General features: G+C 40.4%; 1 protein-coding gene across 1 annotated transcript in view; it reads right to left on the bottom strand.

The window, feature by feature from the left end:
- Positions 1-27,725, bottom strand: part of LOC149448914 (solute carrier family 22 member 4-like) — a 127,017-nt gene that overhangs the window by 24,723 nt on the left and 74,569 nt on the right. Inside the window, exons 2-3 of the mRNA XM_089694064.1 lie at positions 20,193-20,296; positions 13,193-13,347 (exon numbers count right to left, since the gene is read on the bottom strand). Of these exons, the coding sequence (XP_089550190.1) occupies positions 13,193-13,347; positions 20,193-20,296 (259 nt within the window). The remainder of the gene's footprint in view (positions 1-13,192; positions 13,348-20,192; positions 20,297-27,725) is intronic.

Genomic DNA, 27,725 nt, shown 5'->3' with positions numbered 1-27,725 from the left:
GCATGCAGTACAGGAGAGGATCTGAGTGAGTACACTTGCACCCACTGGGCGAATAGGGGAAGGAGCACTCTGGTGAGAAACCAGATTAGCCCCCTATTAGTGACTGTTCACCCATTTAAAGGAACAGAAGCCAGATCCCCTGCTCAGGAAAACCACCAGATTGTTGGGTGAAGAGGAGAATTTAATCTAGGGTCTGGGGTGGTACATCAAGGAGATGCTGGGTAGATCTCAAACAGAGACTGTGTTGCAGAAGAGAAGTTTGTGAATAGTTCCAGGAAGTTTGTCCTTAGTTGTTGGTTCCCTTGGGCATTATATACCCCCCTTACCCTATCCCAGTTCTAAATCCCCTCAATAAACAACAAAACAGAAGCTCAAGGACTGATTTCTGACTCTGAACATAAGCTTGTGTGGAGAATGCAAATTGTCTGGCTGTGCAGGACTATAGGGGGACCCAATTCATCAGCAACCTCTAAGGGGGTAGTGCTACACAGACACAAGTTCAAAAACAATTTTCTTATATCATACTGTGATCACTAGGTGGCAGTGTTCTTGTATAATGTATTGTTCGTGCTTGAAAAACTACCTGGTTGCGATGTAATTTCCTGTCTCAGTGTCTGGGTTGTTTTTCATCAAAGCAAGAAGGACTCAGCAATGTGTCCAGCACCATCTGACTGGTAAGAGTCATATCTGCAGTAGTTCCACTACTGCGATTTTACATGCACGTTTCAAATGGTTAACCAAACCTAATTTTAAGAAATTATTCATTTTTATTTCACTGCTAGTTGTATGACCCACAATACTGAGCTCATCATTTTTTACTTTTTTAAATAATCGGACTGTGTAGGGCTTAAAGTGGACTTGCAGTACAGTGTAAGCAGTGGTGTATTTAGGTTTTATGCTGCCCTAAGCAACACAAAAATTGCCCCCCCCAACACACAACTTCCCCCCTCAGACACTGCATACACAGTCAAGCAGCCTGCAGCCTCTCACAGATCCCACCTGGTCCCCATGCCACGTGTGTCCCTTCTTCTACTGCCCCCCACCACCCTGAACAATGCCGCCCTAGGCAAATGTTTGCCGTGTGGTGAATATGCCCCTAAGTGTAAGGTTCGTTTATAATGCCCTCTCCCTCAATAAATGTGTTCTCAAAATGTACCTGTAGAGAAAAAAGGTAGATTGTACTCTTACTTTACCCGTCTTTCTCATTGCTATGTGTGATGTCACTATACTTCCGGGAAGGTTCCTGGAAAACAACAAGTACCCAACATCTCGAGTACCCAACATCGTGAGATATGAGCTGCTCTGCATTCCCCATGGTCCTTTCAGAAGAAGCATGATGTTATCCTCATCTCAATGGGGGTAGGGTCAGTATAAACATTTTTACATTACAGATACATTTTGGAAAGACTACCAGCAGGAGATTATTATTATTATTATACATTATGGATGGTGGACATTGTATTTGTTTTGCATTTTTAAAGTGGAACGTTATTTACAATTAGGTTTCAGCAGGAATGAGAAATAAATAGAACCTCAACCAAGTTTTCATTGATGTTTGTGACACCTTTGGCACCATTGGTGAGATTTCCGCTCTTTTCCTGTCCAAGTCAACACAAAGAAAGTGAAAATAAATCATCTCAGATGCTACCAGGAATATCCTAACCATTCCTTACTTTAACCAAAATTAAAAATTGTTATTGTACACATATTTGTAATTTGCTGGAAAACCTACATAATAATTCAGTAATTGTTCCCTTTTCTCCAAAAAGGTGTCTTTGCTGTCTCTCAAGTCAAGAGAAGAAGCCATGGCTTTATTGGTGAGGGATCTACTTGTGAATGGCCAGGCTATAAAAATAGCATTTATTGCCGATATCCAATAAGGATCTTCAACAGTATAAATACAATATTTTTGCTGATAACTTTATATTTGGAGATGATTTCAAGGTATCAATCATCTTACAATTTACCGGTAAAAAGAATAAAGGGCTTATATATGAAAATGTGCAATTGAGAACACTTTTGCCTATAACAAGCAATTTAATTATTTGACCATTTCCAGTTCTTCAGAAATGACAGCTGAAAGCAGATTGGTTGTCATGGCTATGGTCTTCTATAATAGTATCTAATAAATATATATATACAGTCATGGCCGAAATTGTTGGCACCCTTGATATTTTTCCTGAAAATCAAGTATTTCACACAAAAAAGGTATTGCATTAACACATGTTTTGCTATACACATGTTTATTCCCTTTGTATGTATTGGAACAAATATAAAACAGAGGCAGAAAAGCAAATATGACATAATGTCACACAAAACCCCAAAAATGGGCTGGACAAAAGTATTGGCACCCTTAACTTAATATTTGGTTGCACACCCTTTGGAAAACATAACTGAAATCAGTCGCTTCCTATAACCATCAATAAGCTTCTGACACCTCTCACCCGGAATTTTGGACCACTCTTCCTTTGCAAACAGCTCCAGGTCTCTCTTATTGGAAGGACACCTTTTCCCAACAGCAATTTTAAGATCTCTCCACAGGTGTTCAATGGGATTTAGATCTGGGCTCATTGCTGGCCACTTCAGAACTCTCCAGCGCTTCTTTGCCATCCATTTCTGAGTGCTTTTTGACGTATGTTTGGGGTCATTGTCCTGCTGGAAGACCCAGGATCTTGGACGCAAACCCAGCTTTCTGACACTGGGCCCTACAGTGCGACCCAAAATCCTTTGGTAATCCTCAGATTTCATGATGCCTTGCACACAGTCAAGGCACCCAGTGCCAGAGGCAGCAAAACAACCCCAAAACATCATTGAACCTCCACCATATTTTACCGTAGGTACTGTGTTTTGTTCTTTGTAGGCCTCATTCCGTTTTCGGTAAACAGTAGAATGATGTGCTTTACCGAAAAGCTCTATCTTGGTCTCATCTGTCCACAAGACGTTTTCCCAGAAGGCTTTTGGCTTACTCAAGTACATTTTGGCAAACTGTAGTCTTGCTTTTTTATGTCTCTGTGTCAGCAGTGGGGTCCTCCTGGGTCTCCTGCCATAGCGTTTCATTTCATTTAAATGTCGACGGATAGTTCGCGCTGACACTGATGCTCCCTGAGCCTGCAGGACAGCTTGAATGTCTTTGGAACATGTTTGGGGCTGCTTATCCACCATCCGGACTATTCTGCGTTGCAATCTTTCATCAATTTTCCTCATCCGTCCACGACCAGGGAGATTAGCTACAGTGCCATGGGTTGCAAACTTCTTGATAATGTTGCGCACTGTGGACAAAGGCAAATCTAGTTCTCTGGAGATGGACTTGTAACCTTGAGATTGTTGATATTTTGCCACAATTTTGGTTCTCAGGTCCTCAGACAGTTCTCGTCTCCTCTTTCTGTTGTCCATGCTTAGTGTGGCACAGACAGACACACAATGCAAAGGTTAAGTGAACGTCTCTCCTTTTTATCTGCTTTCAGGTGTGATTTCTATATTGCCCACACCTGTTACTTGCCCCAGGTGAGTTTACAGGAGCATCACATGCTTGTAACATTCTTATTTATCCGCAGTTGTGAAAGGGTGCCAATACTTTTGTCCAGCCCATTTTTGGAGGTTTGTGTGACATTATGTCGAATTTGCTTTCTTTCCTCCCTTTTTTTGTTTTGTCCCAATACACACAAAGGGAATAAACATGTGTATAGCAAAACATGTGTTAATGCAATACGTTTCGTGAGAAATACATGATTTCCTGGAGAAATATCAAGGGTGCCAACAATTTCGGCCATGACTGTATGTACTGTATACACACAGTGAGGAACAGAAGTATTTGAACACCCTGCGATTTTGCAAGTTCTCCCACTTAGAAATCATAGAATGGTCTGAAATTCACATGGTAGGTGCATTCTCACTCTGAGAGGCAGAATTTAAAAAAAAATTCAGGAAATCACATTGTATGATTTTTAAAGAATTTGTCTTGCACTGCTGAACATAAGTATTTGAACACCTGAGAAAATCAGTGTTATTATTTGGTACTTTGTTTGCAATTACAGAGGTCAAACGTTTCCTGTAGTTCTTGACCAGGTTTGCACACACTGCAACAGGGATTTTGGCTCACTCCTCCACACAGATCTCCTCTAGATCTGTCAGGTTTTGGGGCTGTCGCTGAGCAACACAGAGTTTCAGCTCCCTCCAAAGATGTTCTATTGGATTTAGGTCTGGAGACTGGCTAGGCCACTCCAGAACCTTGATATGCTTCTTATGGAGCCACTCCTTGGTTATCCTGGCTGTGTGCTTCACGTCGTTGTCATGTTGGAAGACCCAGCCATGACCCATCTTCAATGCTCTGACTGAGGGAAGGAGGTTGTTGCTCAAAATCTCACAATAAATGGCCCCATTCATCCTCTCCTTAATACAGTGCAGTCGTCCTGTCCCCTTCGCAGAAAAGAACCCCCAAAGCATGATGTTACCACCCCCATGCTTCACAGTAGGGATGGTGTTCTTGGGATGCAACTCATCCTGTTTCCTCCAAACACGACGAGTGAAGTTTAGACCAAAAAGTTCTACTTTGGTCTCAACTGACCACATGACTTTCTCCCACGCCTCCTCTGGATCATCCAGATGGTCATTGGCAAACTTCAGACGGGCCTGGACAGGTGATGACTTGAGCAGGGGAACCTTCCGTGCAATGCATGATTTGAAACCATGACTGCGTAGTGTTCTACCGACAGTGACGTTTGAAACTGTGGTCCCAGCTCTCTTCATGTCATTGACCAGCTCCTCCCTTGTAGTTCTGGGCTGATTCCTCACCTTTCTTATCATCAGTGATACCCCACAAGGTGAGATCTTGCATGGAGCCTTAGTCCGAGGGAGACTGACAGTCGTCTTTAGCCTCTTCCATTTTCTAACAATTGCACCAACAGTTGATCTATTTTCACCAAGCTGCTTGGCAATTGCTCCGTAGTACTTTCCAGCCTTGTGGAGGTCCACAATTTTGTCTCTGGTGTCTTTGACAGCTCTTTGATCTTGCCCATGGTAGTAGTTGCCGTCTGACTGACTGTGGGGTAGACAGGTGTCTTTAAAGAGCTCAGACAGGTGCTACTAAGTTAGATTAATGAGTGGAGTAGAGGTGGACTTTTTAAAGGCACAGTAACAGGTCTTTGAGAGCCAGAATTCTTGCTGTTTCTTAGGTGTTCAAATACTTATGTTCAGCAGTGCAAGACAATTAAATTCTTTAAAAATCATACAATGTGATTTCCTGAAATTTTTTTTAAATTCTGTATCTCAGAGTGGGAATGCACCTACAATGTGAATTTCAGACCCCTACATGATTTCTAAGTGGGAACTTGCAAAATCCCAGGGTGTTCAAATACTTCTGTTCCTCGCTGTGTGTATATATATATATATATATATCTCATGTAAAGAAAAAAGAACAAACATTCTGTTATCTGTGAGAACACCTAATGGTTATGTCTTTTTCATCATGATAAAGCTGTTTAAGAGCCTACAACTTTATAATGAACATTTTCCTTTGTAGACACGGTGACACAGCACATTCTATAGTGCATGTGGTGTCTGTGAAAACTTTTAGCACAAAAGAGCATTATGTGCTTACTGGAATGCTGTACAAATGCATTTATTGACCTTACTACAGAATATGGAACTACACAATATAAGGCTATAGTACCTGGTCATGCACCCATGGCTGCTTGAAGCAACATTTACCTTTTGCAAAATCTTGCTGGACAGAAACATCTAGGAATGGCATAACATGTATCTTACTGATATCCTTTCTATCAGTGTTCTGTGGAATGTGTTCTGTAGCTCTTAGGTCCCTGTAATGTTGTAAATGGCAAGTTTGCTGTAGCTTTAAATTAGAAGTTTTAAAGTACTTACGTATCTGTCTGAAAACCTGCTGAATTACATATGTCTCATAAATACAAAACCATAAACGTGACTTTAGATTACCTATCCTACTTGAGTATGGTTAAAGTGGAGAAAATCTGGTCCATCTGCTCTAGATTAATTAGATATACAGTATATATAATAAATTTACTATATAATAGGGTTGCACCTTTACTCATACCTGTATCGGTATTGCTGCTGATACTAAGCATTTGCACGAGTACTGAAACCAATACCTTTTATGGTGCGATTTGAACCCGCAAAAAATGGATAGGCTCAAATTGCACTGAAAGAATTGAATGTGATTTGAGCAGGAATACGGCGGGATTTCTGTCCGAATCACATGGGGTTTCCCTGCGGAGGTGGTACGATTTGATCCATTAATTTTGTATGAGCTCATATTGCACCACAAAGATATCAGCAACTGGTATCAGCGAGTACTTTAGCACACGTATCGATACTCGTACTGGCCGATAGAAAAACGGTATTGGTGCATCCCTACTATATATTAAAGTTCTCAGTCAATTTTTTTCTTAGTTATAGATAGTGTGACTTCTGTCAAGTTTCATTACTGTGTTCCCTAAAAATTAGATGTTGCTTCTCTTCCTGCTATTTCTGACCCATCATCTGGATATGAAGTTAAGGGACATCCCCCTCATAAGGACATAGACAGCAATAAAACCCTTACAAAGGCAGGGATGTCAAAGACTGGCCATACATTATACAAATTTTTTGAGAATTTTGCTTAATATTTACCAGAAACCATTTAATATGAGGTCAAACCTAAATAACACTTTCTATTGTATCCAATTAGGCAGGCCCTTGCACTACATAGTTCAAGGTAAATCTAAAGGAAATTGGGCAGAAATTGGACAGAAAATTGTATAGTGTATGGCCAGCCTTAGAGAATCGTTTAGTGGGTGATAAGGGAAAGGCACATGCTGTGGCTGAAAATGGGCGTGATTAATTGTTACTTGGTGTGGCTTATGAATGCAATCAGTAAAAAGAAATAGATGTCAAGCAGTCATAGGAAGCTGTATAGTGCACTTGGCAAATAAAAAACTGGAGAGAGCAACATCTTGTGCAGTTGTGCATGGTAGTCAATCAGCTTCTAACTTCAGATTGTTCAATTAAACATTGACAAAAATAAAACTGGAAACTGATTGGTTTCTATGCAGAGCTGCAACAGATTTTGAAACCTCCAGTTTTAGTAAATCAACCCTCCATGTGTCTTTGAAGACATAATAATATATACCAACAAATACACCCAGCGTACAAACCAAGAGTGTTGCTGTACAGTGTCCATACATACAGAATAAGGACTGATAGTGAGAATTACATCTGCTATGCTGGGTAAGATTAGTGTTACTGTGCATTTTTGGTACATATAGAATAAGTATAGATACTAAGGATTACACCCAGCATAAAGAACAAAAGAGGTGTTACTGTCCACTTGGAATGTGAACAGACACAAAGAATGGCACCCACCATATAAAAAAAAGCAGCTTTGTGGAGCTTCCTTACACACAGAATAATATACTGCCAGCATACAGGAAAAGAGAAATGCTACTCTGTGGTGCCCCTACATGCAAAATTAGAACAGATGCTGAGAATTACACCCCGCATATAGAATAAATGTACCCTTTGCACTGTCCAACAAATTAAAGAACAGGCGTACCTCAGTTTACGAATTTAATGCGTCCTCCGGGATGTTTCGTATTGCAAAAAATGTGTAAACCGAAACGTGGTTTCCCATAGGAATGCATTGAAAACCAATTAATCCGTTCCGGAGGTCAGAAAAAAGTAAAAAAAAGTATTTTATCTGTTCAAAACTGTTTATAAAGTGCACTTTAAAGGCATAAATACTGTATAGGGACATGATTAAACATTTCCAGAATGGCTCCAAAACTCGATGCAAAAACCACTCCAACACCTCCACAATCGATGCCACATGCTACCCACAGACTCCAGTATGCACGGGGCTGGCGCTATAAACCTCCCAGGCACATATCATCCCGGGGAAACTTGCTTCGTATTGCGAAAAAAATTTGTAAATGCATCGAAAACCAATTAATCTGTTCCGGAGGTCAGAAAAAAGTAAAAAAAAAAAAAGTCTTATCTGTTCAAAACTCTTTATAAATGTCACTAAAGGCATGGGGCCAGCGCTATAAACCTCCCAGGCACAATGCATCCCAGGGAAACTTGCTTCGCATTGCAAAAAAAATTTATAAACCGAGGCATTATTTTCAATGGATTTTCATTCGTAAACCGAAAATTACATTAACCAAGGCGTTCTTAAACCGAGTTAAGCCTGTAGTTCTAAAGGCTTAAGGTTTTTTAACTTCATTCATTCTATGCATGAAGGTAAAAAAACTTTCTGTGTGCAGCATATCCCCCCCCCCAGCCCCCCTAATACTCACCTAAGCCCCCTGTCAATCACAGCCAGTGAGCCAATGGGAAGATAGAGGGGCTAGGGCCAAGCCGCTGCTCTGTGTGTGAATGGACACACGGAGCAGTGGGTGCCCCCATAGCAAGCTGCTTGCTGTGGGGGCACCAGACAGGAGGGAGGGGCCAGGAAAGCCTGCAGGGGACCCGAGGAGGAGGATCTGGCTGCTTTGTGCAAATCCACTGCACACAGCAGGTAAGTATAGACATGTTTGTTATTTTTTCCTTAACAAAAATAAGCCTTTCAAATCACTTTAAGTTAATATGCATGTCCTGCAACCTGAAAACTATGCAGGGAAAAGGCCTGGGTCAGGTCTTTGGGAAAATGAAAGGTATCAACAGAGATCTGTACACCATGCAGGATTACAGGGTGAGAGGGTTAAAATCAGGGCGACTTCCTGGTTTTTAGGGCGACTTCCTGGTTTTTAGGATGAGTTGCTGGTTTTTAAGGTGAGTTGACATGGCTGCAGTTGTTCTACTCCTTCCTTACTTTTTTAACATTTTTTTTATTGCTGTCTGTGACTGCATAAGGGAGTTCGGGTATTCCTTCATTTCTGTTTGACAGCCAGGACAGATCCCTGGATTGTTGTGCCTAGCACCCATCAAATAGACAGAAAGTAAGGAGATTCAGACAGATAATAAAGAGATTGGTTCTAAGCCTCCCACGCTTTATCCCAGTTTTTTTTTTTTGCTAGAATAAAGCTAGGACATCAGCTTATAAATATGTTAACAGCTACAATAAAGAACAAAGCCTGCTTCCATTTAAGGACACCCAGAACACCCACTAGGTGCTGCAAGCTGTTCCATTCAAGCGTGATTCTATGTTCCTTTTATGCATGACCCACTCGGCTGCTCATCTAAACTTTGGCTGCTGGCTGTTTTCGGTGCTCATCTGGTACTCTGATCTTTACCTGTAACATGACCCTGTTTATTTTGCACTTATCCTGGTTCTACCTTGATCTATAGGCTGTCACTGTCCTTATAGCCCAAGATATTAGAAACCCCCTCCCTCCCTCTAACCAACCACTGGTGTGCAAATAAAAAAGTATGTGAACCCCTTGGAATTAACTGCTTTTCTGCAGTAATTTACGATAAAATATGATCTGGTCCTCATGTAAGTCATACCAACAAACACATGTACTTAACCACTTGCCCTCCAGAGGATTTACTCCCCTTCCTGACCAGGCCATTTATTGCGATACAACGCAGCATTACTTTAACTGATAACTGCGTGGTCATGCAACACTGCACCCAGATGAAATTTATGTCTTTTTTTTCCCCACAAATAGAGCTTTCTTTCGGTGGTATGTGATCACCTGTGCATTTTTTATTTTTTGCGCTATAAACAAAAAAAAGACCGACAATTTTGAAAAAAAAACATTATTTTTGACTTTTTGCTATAAAACATGTCCAGTAAAAAAGAATTTAAAAATCAAGTTTCGTCATAAATTTAGGCCAAAATGTATTCTGCTAAATGTATGTCATTGCTAAAATGAACTCAGTACGTTTAAATTAATTGGTTTACTGGGAAGTTATAGCATCTACAATTTGCGGTGTATATATACTGGAATTCTTTTTCTTTTTTTTTATACTAGTAATGGCGGCGATCAGCGACTTATAACGAGAACTGTGGGACTGCAGCGGGCATTCTGACACTAACTGACTAATGGCCACTGACATCCCCAGTGACATTATTACAGGGCTCAGTGCTAATAAAAACAACTGACACTGTACTAATGACACTGGGTAGGAAGGGTAACATCTGGGGCGATCAAAGGGTTAACTGTGTGCTGTTTGTGATGTAATGTGAAAGCATGCTGCTTTGTATTGCTCTGCTATGCAGTTGAGCTGCATAATGCTAGAAAGGAAACAACGCAGTTTCAAAGTGTTAAGGCATCCATCAATCAATAAGCTGTCTATCAATGGAGACATTTTATCACACTTAATGGCAAATTACTGCAGAAAACCAATTTATTCCAAGGGGTTCACATACATTTTCTTTCCAATGTAACTGAAGCCTTTTGTCTTCTCTTTACTTCCTGGGATCCATCTTTGGGTGTCTACATCATTGCCTGCTTGATGTGCACACCTCTTATTGGTGGAGTCAACACTTTCAGCTGCTGAACCCTATCTAGGCTCCAGAGACAGGAGATACTCAAGAAGATAAGGAGTGGGGAAAAATGTCTGTTCCCCAGGAAAGGATACCAGCTTTACTGAAAGGAGAAACAGCGACTTTGATCCATTCCAAATCTGGAATCAAGACTGAGATGTACTGTAATTGATGCTTAGTACACTATTTAAATTTAATATATTTTCCTGGAGTTTTTTCCGGTAGTTAATGCACAGTGAACTATTTAAATAATTTTTTTTCCTTGGAATTTTTTCTGGTAATTGATGCACAGTGCACTATTTAAATTTAATTTATATTTTTCCTTTAGTTTTTCTCTGGTAATTAATGCACAGTGCACTATGTATTTATTTTTTTCCTGGAGTTTTTTCCAGTAATTGATGTACAGTGCACTTTTTAAATTAAATTTTTTTTTTCTGGAGTTTTTCTGGTAATTGATGTTTAGTGCACTATTTAAATTTATTTTTTTCCTGACTTTTTTTCGGCAATTGATGCACAGTGTACGTTTTAAATTTTTTTTTTTCCCTTGATTTTTTTTTCCGGTAATTTATACACAGTGCACTATTTAAATGTATTTTTTTCCTGGAGTTTGGCTTGAAACCAGATCTGACTGCTTTCATCTCTGTCCACTGACCAAAAGAAAGAATGTTCTAACCGTAGCCTGCTAATTTTCCATTCTTTAGACTAGTTTCTAGTGAAAAGTGGTTTGGTTTATTTCTTACATTCTGTTTTGCTTTTTCTGTGCTGTTTATCCCTTTTTTCTTTGCTGGGAGAAACATCTTATCTGGTAAAGGTTATTTTGTAAGGGGCTGTAGGGGGGCACAAATGTGGAAGCATTGATCTATAAAAGGGCAATGATAGCATTATAGGTGAAACTCGAAAAATTTGAATATTGTGCAAAAGTTCATTTTTTTTCAGTAATGCAACTTAAAAGGTGAAACTAATATATGAGATAGACTCATTACATGCAAATCAAGATAGTTCAAGCCGTGATTTGTCATAATTGTGATGATTATGGGTTACAGCTCATGAAAACCCCAAATCCACAATCTCAGAAAATCAGATTATTGTGAAAAGGTGCAATATTCTCGGCTCAAAGTGTCCCACTCTAATCAGCTAATTAAGCCATAACACCTGCAAAGGGTTCCTGAGCCTTTAAATGGTCTCTCAGTCTGGTTCAGTAGGATTCACAATCATGGGAAAGACTGCTGACCTGACAGTTGTGCAGAAAACCATCATTGACACCCTCCATAAGGAGGGAAAGCCTCAAAAGGTAATTGCAAAAGAAGTTGGATGTTCCCAAAGTGCTGTATCAAAGCACATTAATAGAAAGTTATGTGGAAGGGAAAAGTGTGGAAGAAAAAGGTGCAAAAGCAGCAGGGATGACCGCAGCCTGGAGAGGATTGTCAGGAAAAGGCCATTCAAAAGTGTTGGGGACTTTCACAAGGAGTGGACTGAGGCTGCATCAAGAGCCACCACGCACGGACGGATTCTGGACATGGGCTTTAAATGTCGTATTCCTCTTTTCAAGCCTCTCCTGAACAACAAACAACGTCAGAAGCGTCTTACCTGAGCTAAAGAAAAACAGACCTGGTCTGTTGCTCAGTGGTCCAAAGTCTTCTTTTCTGATGAGAGCAACTTTTGCATCTCATTTGGAAACCGGAAGAAGAATGGAGAGGCACACACTGGAAGATGCTTGAAGTCCAGTGTGAAGTTTCCACAGTCTGTGTTGATTTGGGGAGCCATGTCATCTGCTGGTGTTGGTCCACTGTGCTTCATTAAGTCCAGGGTCAACGTTGCCGTCTACCAGGAGATTTTGGAGCACTTCATGCTTTCTTCCGCAGATGAGCTTTATGGGGATGCTGACTTCATTTTCCAGCAGGACTTGGCACCTGCCCACACTGCCAAAAGCACCAAAACTTGGTTCAATGACCGTGGGATTACTGTGCTTGATTGGCCAGCAAACTCACCTGACCTGAACCCCATAGAGAATCTATGGGGCATTGCCAAGAGAAAGATGAGAGTCATGAGCCTGAACAATTCAGAAGAGCTGAAGGCCGCTATTGAAGCATCCTGGTCTTCCATAACACCTCAGCAGTGCCACAGGCTGATAGCTTCCATGCCTTGCTGCATTGAGGCAGTAATTGCTGCAAAAGGGGCCCAAACCAAGTACTGAGTACAAATGTATGCTTATACTGATATTGTTCTATGTACAATCCTTGTTTTATTGATTGCATGTAATATTCTAATTTTCTGAGATTGTTGATTTGGGCTTTTCATGAGCTGTAAGCCATAATCATCACAATTATGACAAATCACAGCTTCAACTATTTTGCTTTGCATGTAATGAGTCTATCTCATATATTAGTTTCACCTTTTACTGAAATAAATGAACTTTAGCACGATATTCTAATTTTTCATGTTTCACCTGTAATCTCTAGCTGTCTCAGTCTATGATTGTCTCCTCAAGCAGGTCCACAGACTCCATACAGGTCTATAATATGTCTGCAGTCTCTGACTATCTCTTGTAGCATGACCAAAGGCTTTTCCATCTCCTGTTTGCAGTCTCTGATAGCTTTCTGTGGCATTATATGCACTGTCCAAGAAAGTTGACCAGTTACTTTAGTGCTCAGTTACTTACACATATAACCTGGTTTGCACAGCACCCTGAAACAGAAACAAAATTGCCCAGGATGGCACTGATAACACATAAAAAAAAGACTTGAAACAAACCCAGAATAAAAGCAGCAACGTAGTTGGAAATCTGTCCCATGCCGACAATCAGGAAGAGAACCGTAAACATCTCCCAGCTATTTGAAAACACTTGTACAATGCTAAAACCAGTCTGGACTGCCATAGTTGCAAAAAGGATCTTCTTTCTCCCAAACCTATAAGAAATGGGATCAAAACAAAGACATTTGATCAAACTATAACAACTTAATATTGATTTATAAAGCCATAAACACTTATGCACAGTTTAAAAAGCAATTGTGTCAGTGGGAAAGGGGACTGCTGTCAGGGTTAAAGTGCAGGCACCTAGAGCTACCTGCACATACAGTACCAACAGCAGCCACCAAGTTTGTGCCAAGCCTTACGCCAAATGTCTTTCTGACACACCAGCACTTCTTGGTGGTGTTGAATCCTGTCTCTCCATCCCAATTCGTATACATTGGCTCATTATTATAATGTACCAAATCACTGGCCAATGGGAATGCATGGGACATTGATAAGACTTTGTCCTTCAGAACAGCCTTGCATTTGGACATAAAGTCTGAGGCTTAGGGGTTCTCTTTTTGTGGAAACAGAACATGTATTCCAGACACTTCCTCCTATGTGCTAATTGGGAGGGTCTGCTATAATTACTTGCTTAGTGACAGTGTGAATCCCAGCAATGACCAATCAAACGAACCAGAAATACTTTTCTGGGGATATCCTGTACCCAAACACTGTACAATATAACCTCACTTTTACCACGATTACCATTGTAACAATGAAACAATATGTCATGTTTACAGTTTTGTTATTATATTATAATTATCATTACTGCAAAAATTGTGTGTTTCAATAATACTTTTAATGCTTTATCATTTAAATTTTTTCAGTTACTGTGCAGTTTTCCATGCTTCTTTGCTGTCTGGTAGCAAGCTCCATGTGGAATTCCAGCTAAATATTTCCTTATTTGTTTGTCGGCTTGTGTTGGTCATAGTTAGTGTCATTGGAAGAAACTGTGCCGCATCGTTGGTGTCATTCGGAGGAATTGTGCCCCATCATTGGTGTCATTGGGAGGAATTATGCCCTGCTGTTGGTGTAGTGGATGAAACAGTGCTCCGATGGCCAGATAAAAGCAAGCAAAGGGCAGCATCCGGCCCCTGGGCCACAGTTTGGAGACCACTGCTCTACAGTATTTATAGATGTATTCCAAAGTAAGATAAAACAAACTTTACAGACTTTTATCTTACCTTGAAATAAATATGGACAATCAGATTGGTGTGGCAGTTCAACCATAGATTTGGTCAGTCACAAACTAGGGAGATTGTGGTGGTCTTTTGGCGTGGAGCCCCAAGAATCCAGACATCTCAGTTGAATACCTTCATACCCCTTATAGCATTAGGATTACTGTAAAGTTCCAGTGCCACCCTTCCAAATTTCTTTCCTAGGGTGTTATTGCTATCTGTGTCCTTGTTTGGGAGGTTTCCCCTCAGTGACAGGCAACCAGTGGAAGGGAACTGAGAAAGAGGTCTCCAGCAAGGATACAGGCAACAATGAAACGAATATTTGTAGCAGAGTTGGGAATGAGTAAAACCTCTGAAAATGTTACTGTTTTCTGTGTGCTGTGTTGGAGATCTTTGACTTCCTGTGCTGGTGATAGCTGCTCACTAGTACAGGAAGTGTATGGCGTTCTTACAAGTGAGATTACAGACAATAACAATCTGACAGAGGAGCTAACATATCTCCATTCTACATAAAAGTGAAAAAAAAAAACTTGTTTTAAACAGCAGTTTAACACATACATACAATGTATATACTGTACACACAATGTAAACAAGTGGGACCTAAACTCCATGTTGAATAGAAAGGCCCAGATTTACACACAGAAATCAACAGAAAACTCAAGAAGCAATATAGGCACTTTTTCTAGTAGACAGCCATTATTTCGGTGGGATGCAACTTTGGGAAAGATGGGCTGCCTCCTATGGAAACATTACACATCAGCTGTATATAATCGATACTCTGTGCCCACAGGGCTTCTAATATATATATATATATATATATACACACATACACACATAAGCACACACACATTATATTGCTAAAAGTATTGGGACAGCCCTCCAAATCATTGGATTCTGATGTTCCAATCACCTCCATGGCCACAGGCATACAAAATCAGGCACCTAGGCATGCAGACTGCTTCTACAAACATTTGTGAAAGAATGGGTCGCTCTCAGGAGCTCAGTGAATTCAAGCGTGGTACTGTGATAGGTTGCGAACTGTACAATAAGTCCATCCGTGAGATCTCCTTGCTACTAAATATACCACGGTCAACTGTTAGTGGTATTGTTATAAAGTGGAAGCAACTGGGAACAACATCAACTCAGCCACAAAGTGGTGGGTCACATATAATGACAGAGCGAGGTCAGAGCATAATGAAGCACACAGTGCACAGAAGTCACCAACTGTCTGCAGAGTCAATAGCTAAAGACCTCCAAATTTTGTGTAGCCTTCAAATTAGCACAACAGTGCATAGAGAGCTTCATGGAATGGATTTCCATGGCTGAGCAGCTGCATCCAAGCCTTACATCATCAAGTGCAATGCAGTGGTGTAAAGCACATTGCCACTGGACTCTAGAGCAGTGCAGAAGTGTTCTCTGGAGTGACGAATCACCCTTCTCCGTCTGGTAATCCAAAGGATGTGTCTGGGTTTGGCAGTTGTTTGCCTGACTGCATTGTGCCAAGTGTAAAGTTTGGTAGGGGGGGGGATTATGATGTGGGGTTGATTTTCAAGGGTTGGGCTTGGCCCCTTAGTTCCAGTGCACATAGTCCTGACCTCAACCTTATAGAACACCTTTGGGATGAATTAAAGTGGACACTGCAAGCCAGGCCTTCTCGTTCAACATCAGTGCCTGACCTTACAAATGCGCTTCTTGAAGAATGGTCAGACATTCCCATAGACACACTCCTAAACCTTGTGGACAGCCTTCCCAGAAGAGTTGAAGCTGTTATAGCTGCAAAGGGTGGGCCAACTCAATATTGAACCCTACGGATTAAGACTGGGATGCCATTAAAGTCATGTGTGTGTAAAGGTAAGCGTCCCAATACTTTTTGCAATAAAGTTTATATATATATATATATATATATATATATATATATATATATATATATATATATATATATACACAGTTGTGTTCAAAATAATAGCAGTGTGTTGAAAAAAGCGAATAACGCTCAAAATCCTTCTAATAGCTTTTATTTCCATACACACAAATGTATTGGGAACACTACATATTCTATTCCAAATCAAAACATGAAGAAAAATAGATCAAATTTGTGTTGTTCCTCTACAAAAATTGAACAAAATTGAACATTAGACTGTTCAAAAAAATAGCAGTGTTTGTATTCTCCTTTACAAACTCAAACATTCACTATATAAACTGAAAAATATTTGAAGATTTTGCTTTCCTTTGAATCACTTAATTAATATTTAGTTGTATAAGCACTGTTTCTGAGAACTGCTGTACATCTGTGTTGCATGGAGTCAACCAACTTCTGGCACCTGTGAACAGGTATTCCAGCCCAGGATGATTGGACTACATTCCAGAGTTCTCTATTTCTTGGTTTTGCCTCAGAAACTGCATTTTTGATGTTACCCCGCAAGTTTTCTATTGGATTAAGATCCGGGGATTGGGCTGGCCACTCCATAACGTCAATCTTGTTGGTCTGGAACCAAGATGTTGCACGTTTACTGGTGTGTTTGGGGTCGTTGTCTTGTTGGAACACCCATTTCAAGGGCATTTCCTCTACAGCATAAGGCAGCATGACCTCTTCAAGTATTCTGATGTATTCAAACTGATCCATGATTCCTGGTATGCGATAAATAGGCCCAACACCGTAGTATGAGAAACATCCCCATATCATGATGCTTGCGCAACCATGCTTCACTGTCTTCACAGTGTACTGTGGCTTGAATTCAGTGTTTGGGGGTCATCTGACAAACTGTCTCCGGCCACTAGACCCAAAGAGAACAATCTTACTTTCATCAGTCCACAAAATGTTGCGCCATTTCTCTTTAGGCCAGTCAATGTGCTCTTTGGCAAATTGTAACCTCTTCAGCACGTCTTTTTTTCAACAGTGGGACTTTGCGGGGGCTTCTTGCAGATAGCTTGGCTTCACATAGGCGTCTTCTAATTGTAACAGTACTCACAGGTAACTTTAGACCTTCTTTGATCTTCCTGGAGCTGATTGTTGTCTGAGTCCTTGCCATTTTGGCTATTCTTCTATCCATTTGAAAGGCAGCTTTTCGCTTTCTTCCACGTCTTTTAGGTTTTAGTTGCCATTTTAAAGCATTTGTGATCATTTTAGCTGAGCAGCCTATCATTTTCTGCACATCGTTATATGTTTTCCCCTTTCCAATCAACTTTTTAATCAAGGTACATTGTTCTTCTGAACAATGTCTGGAATGATCCATTTTCCTCAGAATTTCAGAGAGAAATGCACTGTAACCAGCATGTACAACATTTGCTGCCTTCCTTCCTTAAATAAGGGCAATAATTGCCACCTGTTTTTCAAAGAATGAATGACCTCACTAATAGAACTACACACTGCTATTATTTTGAACATGCCCCTTTCAATTAGTGATTCAATTACACAGAATCAGCAGCATGCATGTCATGACTGTTGGGTCTGTTGGATTTCTATTACTCTACTACACCTGCTAGCAAATTATTTGCCATGTAGAAATATCATTTCTACCAAAAACAGTGATTGATCAGGTTAGTGATGTCTGACTGCTATTATTTTGAACACAACTGTATATATATATAATATATATGTACACTGCTATTTACAGTCTTTTCTCTTTTAAATCTACTCATTCTACTTTACTTTCTATTAATGTCTCTACTTATTTATCAGATGTAGCCAGGTGCCTGCTATATCATTAAGCCATTCAGGGACTTTTACATATGAGACTGTGATTAATCTTTTTCCCCCTAGTGCCCAGTGCTGGGACCTCTACATCACTTCCTGTTAGCAGAGTGGATTCAGTTTTTCTGGCAGCAGATGATCTTGGGACCTGTAGTCCTATAGCCAATACATACTGCATTCCTCAGTGCTGAATGAGATACAACTACAGAGAGCTGGCAACCGAGCAGGATGCTGGGAGAGTAGATATAATCTGTGGCAAGGGATTGGCTCTCTGAACACAGAATACTGCAGCTCTCCTCCAGAGACAGATTGCTACCCTACTGCTACAGGATTCTGCACATCAGTGATGCAGATCGCCACCCCGGGGTCACATCAGCTTCTCTGTATCGGGACTGTCACTGTCCTGTATTCACACAGACATCTCTGTTCGCTGCGCTGACAGGTCATCAGACGGTAATTCTATACATCCCTGCAAACAGCCAAGAGTCTGGGCAAAAACTCTTGTTCCTAGCAGGCCTTGCTGTCTATAGGATTGTTGAGCGGGCAGATGCCCAACTTCTTTCTGCCATCACTCTAGAGACACTGCATGCAGACACCCCTACAGGATACCTTTGCTTTGAGCAGCACTACAGCTTATCTGTTTAACTGTGTTGAATTACCTTTATTCACTAATGATTATGGGCCCCACCATTGCTAGCAGACGACAGCAGATACCACCATATTAATAACTTTAAACATTGCAGGACCCAAGTTGCAATCTCTACTTAAAGGAACTTTTCCTCTTCTAAGGCTATTGCTATTCAACTTAGGGTACTTACATCTATTTATACCAGAGTATGCATTTACATAATTCTCTGCAGGCCCCATTGCGGCAGCGGTGACAAGGAGGGAGCTGATAAGTCAACAAGCCTTTTCTTCCCCCTCTTGCTGCAGGTGTTGCAATTACATAGTTGAAGCTTACTATTCATGACTGTATAACCTGTTAAATGTTGCTAATTGATTATTCCTATTTTGCCAGTGTTCTGCTTTTATGCGTTAAATGGGGTTGGATATCCTAAACCCATTATTCCTGTAGCCCTCTCTTTTAAACAAGTCTACTATAAAGGTCAAGAAAAACAAAGGGGTGCAGCGCTGGAATCCCTAAAGACAAAATTCAAATGTATGCATACACATAACTTGCACTAAACCCAGATGTGGATATAAAGTGACAAAAGTGCAAAATGCAAATCTTAAGGTGATATTAGTGAGCACTATTGATGTGCTGAGTGTTCATAACCATACACAATCCTGAAAACAGTTCACATATAAAGTGCTTAGAAGTGATGATCCATCTGAAGGGATCTCAGATAAGTGCTCCTTACAACATCCTGGTGACGTGCTGTGAAAATGTTAGGAATACGCACTCACCAGATGCTCAACCTTTATGTGCATATAAGCATATGTAAATCTCAAAGATGTCTGCTGAAGATCTCCTTCAGAACTGGATCAGCCTGGTCTGGTCACAAACCATTAAGGATCCCCTTCCCCTGGGCAGTTTGCAGCACCTAAGGCCTCACTCTGGAATGGGCTCTGTACAGGTATCCACTCATGGGCTGGAACTGTTGGAAAAATAACTTTTATGTGCTTAAAGGCCAGATCTTTCTTCAAGACTTCCCTTATCCATGATCTGAGTCCTTGACCAGAATCACCTGATCTGTGCAGGAAGGTGACAGAAGCCGTGTGTTTCCTGGCTGGAGACACCACACACCGAGATAGAGAGCAGTACTATAGAGGTGTTACTAAAGAATTGTGTCTTTTGCATTAGTCTAATATGTCTGAACCCAGAGTGTCCGAGGTGTTGGGAGGCTTGCAAGGTCAGGGTAACTACTGGAGACAAGCATTATCAAGCGGCCTCTGTGGGGGTAGCGTTACACAAGTTTTGTTTACTTACTGCATGGCCAAAGAAATTATATCCTAACCTGTGCATCATCCATGAAGCACAGCCAAAGAAAGAAAATGTAATTAAATAAAAAAATATATACTGTACATGGATGTTCTCTTTAAGAATCACAATTGCATATTACATTCCAAGAAAAGCTAATAAGCTTACCTGTCAGAGAGCTGCCCAGAAACAAATGAGCCTGTAAGAACGCCAGCAAAAAATAAAGATGTTGTCAGTGGTGCCTTCCAATCATTGTCACAGACTATGTCCCACTGTAAAATAAAATTGAAAATGAACTAATATATAGAAAGATAAAAATAATGATGAAAAAGTTAGCAAAATGCCAAGTAACTGTGTATGTTTGTGTATATATATATATATATATATATATATATATATATGTACACACACACAACCAAATAGGTCCCCATGACCACCTTAAATAAACAAAAAGCAAAAGGGGTTGCAGCACGAAAAAAGAAAAAAATTATATTGCTCACACATAGAAATATCACAGCAGGTGAGAGAGGACAGGAATGCCTGAAACGTTACAGCTATGTTATACATATGTGTGAGAAATAAATAGAGCTCTTTTACAGTTTTTGCAAAGATAATATTTGTTTTAAAATGTAACACCTTGCCAAAATACTGCTTGCAGAATGTCAAATGGACACATGGGGGTTTATTTACTAAAGCTGGAGAGTCCAAAATCAGACTCCGTTCTGCATAGAAACCAATCAGCTTCCAGGTTTCATTGCTAAAGCTTCATTGAACAAGCTGAGGTTAGAAGCTGATTGGTTTCTATGCAGAAGGGAGTCTGATTTTGGACTCTCCAGCTTTAGTAAATAAACCCCAAGATGTTAAATAGACACAGGAGAGACCCGAGTACAGGTAAGTGGGGGTTGTGATCATGGGACTGGCAGGAACAGCTAAAAAGGAAAGCTTAAAAAAGGAGAGGAGGCATACAATGTAGGCAATGACAGTTAAATGTTTTAAAAAAATAGAGTTTAATATACAGTAACTTTATGTTTGGTTTCAGGGTTTTATAAATAACCCTTAGAAACCCATGCAGGTTGCTTCATCAATCCATATAAATAGGGTCAGTTTGAACTCTGAGACATTGCCTTTTTAACATTTTCTTTGAACTAAGGAAACTGGGAAAGGAACTTGCCCAAAGGAAGTATAATTTCTTTTTCAGTGTCACCATTATTTAATTGCTGTATTCCTTTTTTCTCAGAAGTCTTTGTCCATTTTTTACAAAATTGTAGGGAAAAACCATATTAGATAATAAATAAAAATAATAATGTTATTATTTGCAATATAAGTAGTTGCCTTATTAATACTAACCATGGCACTACATGTATTCAAGGAAATTATAATATTTTACATATAGTTATGTAGTTTATCTATATTTTCTCTTGTTCTGGTTTGTTTTTGTCTGTTATATTTTGAAAAGGTGTTGTAGGTTCTAAAGAGAACAGAACTTATAAATTATAAAATACTCAAAATTAAATATTCAATTCAACAAGGAAATAATTCACTTTATGTTTATACTGCTCAGCTTTTTAGCTTTTCCTGTTTGCTATAGAATGAATCCCCTTGGTGACAATATTTTGTTAAATGGTAGAAGTTAATTTATTATTCTATGCCCATGGAATAATAAATGAAACTTAAAAGTATAGGTGCAGTGAAAAAGAATATAAGAAAAAAGACTGTCACAATAAGCAAGTGATGTTCTGTCCTTCCAGATTTCATAACCATTAACTTTGATCTGATGTACCTGGCAACCTTCCAAAGTTCTACTTTGTTACTTTGCATACGTTGTTGTTCTGGAAACAGTAAAAGCAAGGGTAGGAATGTTATAATACAAACATTATCCTGGGTTAAAGTTTGTATAGCTTGCTGGCAACTGGAAAAAAGACAAACTTAAAAAATACAATTCTACATTTACAAATTGGAGTTAAGTTAGCAAAACAGTATACACAAACAAGTAGCAGAACTACCAGGGTAGCAAAGGTTGTACTTGTCCTGCTGTTCTGCCACTGTAGAAGGCCCAAAAAGCCCAGACTATTGTTCTCCAGCTGGGTTACTGAGTGTCATTTATACTCTCTATCACAGTGCCCACACTCAGCCTCTCCTCCCTTCCCTGCCCCTGCCCTGCACGGATGGGAGAGCAGAGAGAAAGAGCTGATCTGCTTCTCCTCCTTTGTCTGCCCACCCAAACTCCAATCCCCAGCATTGCTGTGTCTCAGAAAGGGGGTGTGGCAGGAAATCTGAAGCCCAGCAGCCAGGAACTACATCAAGGAAAGATACAGACTGCCTGAACCCCCCTCCGTGGGTGAGTGAGCTCACCATCTATCCACTGTCACTGAAATCTCCCCCTCTCTCCCTTCTGTCTCCTGCTTCTACACTAAGGTAAGGAGGGTTCAGATGTAAGGGGTGCTCTGTGGACTCTGATGTAAATGGGGGCTTTGGTGAGTGGTGACTTCCTTACATCAGAGTTCCCCTTTACACCAGAGTCAACAGCATTCCCCCTTTACATCAGAGCTCCCCTTAAATCAGGGTTCCCAGATCACCCCTTACATCAACGTTCCCCTTTACGTTAGAGTCTACAGAACTCTCCCTTATAGTGTAAGTGGAAATTCTGTGGATTCAGATGTAAGGGGGAACTCTGCAGACTCTGATGTAAGGGAGGCTGTGGGAACCCTGATGTAAGTGGAGACTCTGGTTACCAGAGACCTCCTTATATCAGAGTTCCCCTTTACACCAGAGTCTGCAGTGTTCCTCCTTACATCAGAGGCCGCGCCTTACATCAGAGTTCTCAGTGTTCCTTCTTAAATCAGAGTCCCCAGAGTTCTCCCTTACATCAGAGTCTGCAGAGTGTACGTAACCTCTGTGGATTGGTAAAGGGGGAAGATGGATGTGGTAAAGGGGGAATTCTGCAGCTTCAAGTGTAAAGGGAGAACTCTGTGGATTCCGATGTAAAGGGTGAACTTTGTGGACTCTGATGAAAAGGGGACTCCTGTGATTAATTCTATATGTTTACAAATGTTATTTAATGACAAAATTTATGTATAGTGTATTACTACAAAAACAAAACGAAAAAAAAATTGTGCACCACTAAAGTGTTCAGGTTTGGCTTGAAACCCTACCCAGGATGGCAGGAAGGGGGCCTGCTGCAGAACATGTGAAAGGGTCCTGCTGCGGAACTGTAATAAGGTCCCCATGACATTAGTAATAAAGGTCCCCGGGATCAGTGGGAAGGGCCTGACGTCAGTGGGCCCTTCATGGTTTCTTGCAATGGGGCCCTGAAGGTTCTAGTTCCGCCTCTGACACAAACATAGTAGTCTTCACTGATGTCATGAAAAGGTGTAGGTTTTTTTCCCTGGATTTTATTTTGTTCCTTTCCACCAGGAAAAGAATACACAGCTTAAATGATTATCTGGAAAATCTTTACACAAGTATGCATAAATGGCAGAACACAGTTCAATTCCAGGGATGATACAACATATTGGTAGTATACTAAACACTTTACAGTTCTAAAGCAAAGTGAAGCGGAGCTAAAATGGGAAAAAAAACCAAAACATTAGTCTTATGGCAGAGAAGCTTTTGGTTGCAATATAAGTTGTCTTCCCAAGGGTTATCTGTGCTATCAGGGCTACGTAACCTCTGCCTTAAAGGAAAACTAGGAAGCTGAAGAGAATAAAGATAAGGAACCAGAAAAACATTTTAAAAAATAGGGTCTGGCAATTTCACAACAGCATGCATCCCTGTATTTAGGGAAATTTGGGCCCAATTTAAATAACCAGTTTAGGTAGGTTCTCATATTGTATACACAAGTGCATTTAGTAAATGTAAGACAAAGATTGTATGATCAATTAGTAATGTGTATGGTAAGCTTTAGACAGTTGTCCTTGTCTGGTGACATCTGTGAAAATTGAGATTTCCTATCACTTTTTTCAGTGACAAATGGAGAGTATATGGAGAAGGTCTTAAAATGTTCCTAAACCTATGACCCTGAATTCACTATATCTGGTCTTCCAAAGTACACACTACATGGAAATGCAATTATTGTAGTAAATATAAACTGCTAATTACCTTTTATAATTAGTAGTATATATCAGTCTTGTGACTTCTATCATGTCCAGCTGAGCACAGGTTGATCTTGTAAGAGGAGTTTTTATTCTTTTCTGGCTGTCCTATGAGGCTGCATGATCCCTGACTCTGTCTGGACAGTGCTGATTGTCCCTATGCTGATCACATGCACCCTCTCAAAGAAAAAAAACTCTCTAGCAATACAGACTAAGCTTTTTTTCCCATCCCCAGTGACACCAATACAGTGATCTGTGCTGAAAAAAACAGCACTGACACTGTACTAATGACACTGGGCAGGAAGGGGTTAATGTGAGGGGCGATCAAAGGGTTAACTGTGTGTAGGGAGTGTTTTACTAGGGAATGGGGGGTGTGTGCTTCTCTGTAAGCACACTGATCATGATGTGCACAGCCATCCCAAGCAGTGTGCCCGAGCTGACAAGGAGGAAGACTGTTTGTAAACAAAACAGTGTTCTTCTCCATCGGTGCTTGTCGGTAATCACCAAGCGCCAGCAGGTAATCACCTGCTGGGACCCACATTGACATTGACATTCACGGCCACGAATGGCAGCACAGCTCATGCGTGCCCCCTATCCGGAAATGTAAAGTCACATATATATATATATACACGTGATTTTGTGCACCAATGCCGCCGTGTAGCAGTATATCTGCCATACGGCGGCAGGTAAGCGGTTAATATATGCTATGACCAATTAATTTGTATGTTGATATCAGCACTACTGTATTAAGTCAATTTATTAGATAGCAGCCATATTTGTATATTATACACACATATATATATATATATATATATATATATATTGGATATGAAGTTAAAAGCTGATTGTCTACACCCCCCCCCCCCCATTAAAATGTCAGGTTTCTGTGATGTAAACAAATGAGACAAAGATAAATCATTTCAGAACTTTTTCCACCTTTAGCCTGGGTTCACATGTGTGTGGTGCAGTATATCACATGTGATTGGCACAGGAACCACACCGCATTCGTGTGCAAATCACATGCAATTTGTGTGCGGTGTGATTGGAGTCATACATTTTGTATGGCTCTATTTGCACCGCACCGGCACCATAAACGTGCAGGACCCTTTTTTGGGTCCGCATTAGAATAGGATCGCATAGGCATTCACACCTATGTGATCCAATTCTGCACATCGCACTGCATTGTGTGGACCACTTTTGGGGTGTTAATATACACACCCGCAGTGGTTCGCATGAATGGGGTGCGATTTTGATGCGGTGCAGAATTTGCACTGAGAGCGTTGCGAATTCCGCACCACATCAGTGTGAACCAGGGCTTACTGTAACCTATAAACTGTACAAGTTGAACAACAAACTGAAATCTTTTAGGTGGAGGGAAGTAAAAATAAAAAACCAAAATAATATGGTTGCATAAGTGTGCACACCCTTAAACTAATACTTTGTCATTTTGGGTATGAGTCTATCAGCATGGCACACCTTGACTTGGCAATATTTGCCCACTATTCCTTGCAAAAACACTCCAAATCTGTCAGATTACGAAAGCATCTCCTGTGCACAGCCCTCTTCAGATCACTTCACAGATTTTCGATTGGATTCAGGTCTGGGCTCTGGCTGGGCCATTCCAAAACTTTAATCTTCTTCTGATGAAGACATTGTTGATTCGGATGTATGCTTTGGGTCGTTGTCATGCTGAAATATGATGTTCCTCTTTAATGTTGTTGTAGGCCTCTTGGCAGCCTCCCAGACCAGTTTTCTTCTCGTCTTTTCATCAATTTTGGAGGGACGTTCAGTTCTTGGTAATGTCACTGTTGCGCCATATTTTCTCCACTTGATGACTGTCTTCACTGTATTACATGGTATACAGTATCTAATGCCTTAGAAATTCTTTTGTACCCTTCTCCTGACTGATACCTTTTAACAATGAGATCCCTCTGATGCTTTGAAAGCTCTCTTCGGATCATGGCTTTTGCTGTAGGATGCAAAAATAGCAGGAAAGACCTACTAGAACAGCTGAACTTTATTTGGAGTTAATCAGAGGCACTCTAAATGATGGCAAGTGTGTACTGACTCCTATTTAACATGTTTCTGAATGTGATTGCTTAATTCTGAATTTAGCTACATCCCCAGTTATAAGAGGGTGTGCACACTTATGCAACTACATTATTTTAGTTTTTTATGTTTACTCCCCCCCCTAAAAGATTTCAGTTTATTTTTCAATTGAGTTGTACAGTTTATAGGTCACATTAAAGGTGGAAGAAGTTCTGAAATGATTTATCTTTGTCTCTTTTTTTATATCATAGAAACCTGACATTTTAACAAGGGTGTGTAGACTTTTTATATCCACAGTATATATAGCTGATCTTTTATGACAGTACCTCATTTCTCTCCTAAGGAAGTTATAATGCGAAACGTTTAGAGATATGACTCCTCCTGCATACAATGCAATTAATGTATATTATGTAATATGGATCTGTGAATGTAGATTAACATATTTAGCTTTCTGCATATGTGTTAATAGGCATATGATCAGGTATATTATGAGAGGTGTTCTTAACAACAATCCCTGAAATTCATAAAAAGCATCTAAGACACTCTTTAGAACTCCAGTGCGCCTCCACATGACAAATGTCAGTGCGAGCAACAGATTTGTGTATCTGTTGTAGGCAGGTACATGAATTTGGGGCACACGCTGAGTGTGCAGGTGCACTGAGATAGAAGCATCCATATGGACAGACCGATTTCAGTGCAGAGGCACTCCTAACCTACCACTGAAGCTGTCACACAGACAGGGCAGTGGCGGGGGAGTTCTGTACCTGGTGTGGGGGGTTGTAGAGCTTTGTGGGGATTCACATACACTAATTGCCCTTGTGATTGACAACAGGCAGTTGGCAGATAATTCATCCACTGCTTTCTGTCAATTGCAGACCTGTGAAGTGTTTTAAAGTGATACTAAACCTAAAAACATTTTTTACCTTAATGCATTCCTTGTATGTTCTAATTCCAATTGAGCCATTCCTTTTATCCATGGTTTTTTAAATCAAATTTGTTTGTTGTTTGACATGCCCTTCCATGTGATCCTTGCTGCAAAGGCCAGTTATAGATTGGGACAGTTGCCATTTGTTTGTACCATTGGTATACTGGACACCTTGGCTGCCGTTGTGCTATATGCAGAGTGTATATTGCACCCCTGTGCCTTTAAGGAGGGGTGGGCTCCCTCCAGGCTTACCTACTCTCAGTCTATCCATTATCATGCGTGTGCTTCTACATTGGAGGCTTTCAAAATTTACAGAGTTAGGCCTGCAGATAATACTGGGATGCAGTGCAGAGGCTCTGCAGCCTACACATGTATTTGCAAATGTGTGCAAACTAAACCCCTGTTTTTAACGTGAACTGTTAGACCTGATAATTTGGTTGGTTGCAGGCTGGTTGGTAAGTTGAGCTGGGATTTTTTCTTTGTTGTCGTTTGACATGCATCACCCTTCCATGTGCTCCTTGCTGTGAAGACCAGTTACAGATTGGGGCAGTTGCCATTTGTTCGTATGTACTCTCTGCCTGGGTTCACATATGTGCGGGGTTAGGTCGCAGTTCAATTTCAATTCGGCGGTTCAAG

This window comes from Staurois parvus, unplaced genomic scaffold (genome assembly GCF_062004578.1).
Source record: "Staurois parvus isolate SC_StPar_1 unplaced genomic scaffold, SC_StPar_1.0 ptg000648l, whole genome shotgun sequence".
NCBI classification, from domain to species: Eukaryota; Metazoa; Chordata; class Amphibia; order Anura; family Ranidae; genus Staurois; species Staurois parvus.
This window is presented reverse-complemented; position numbering and strand designations above follow the sequence as displayed.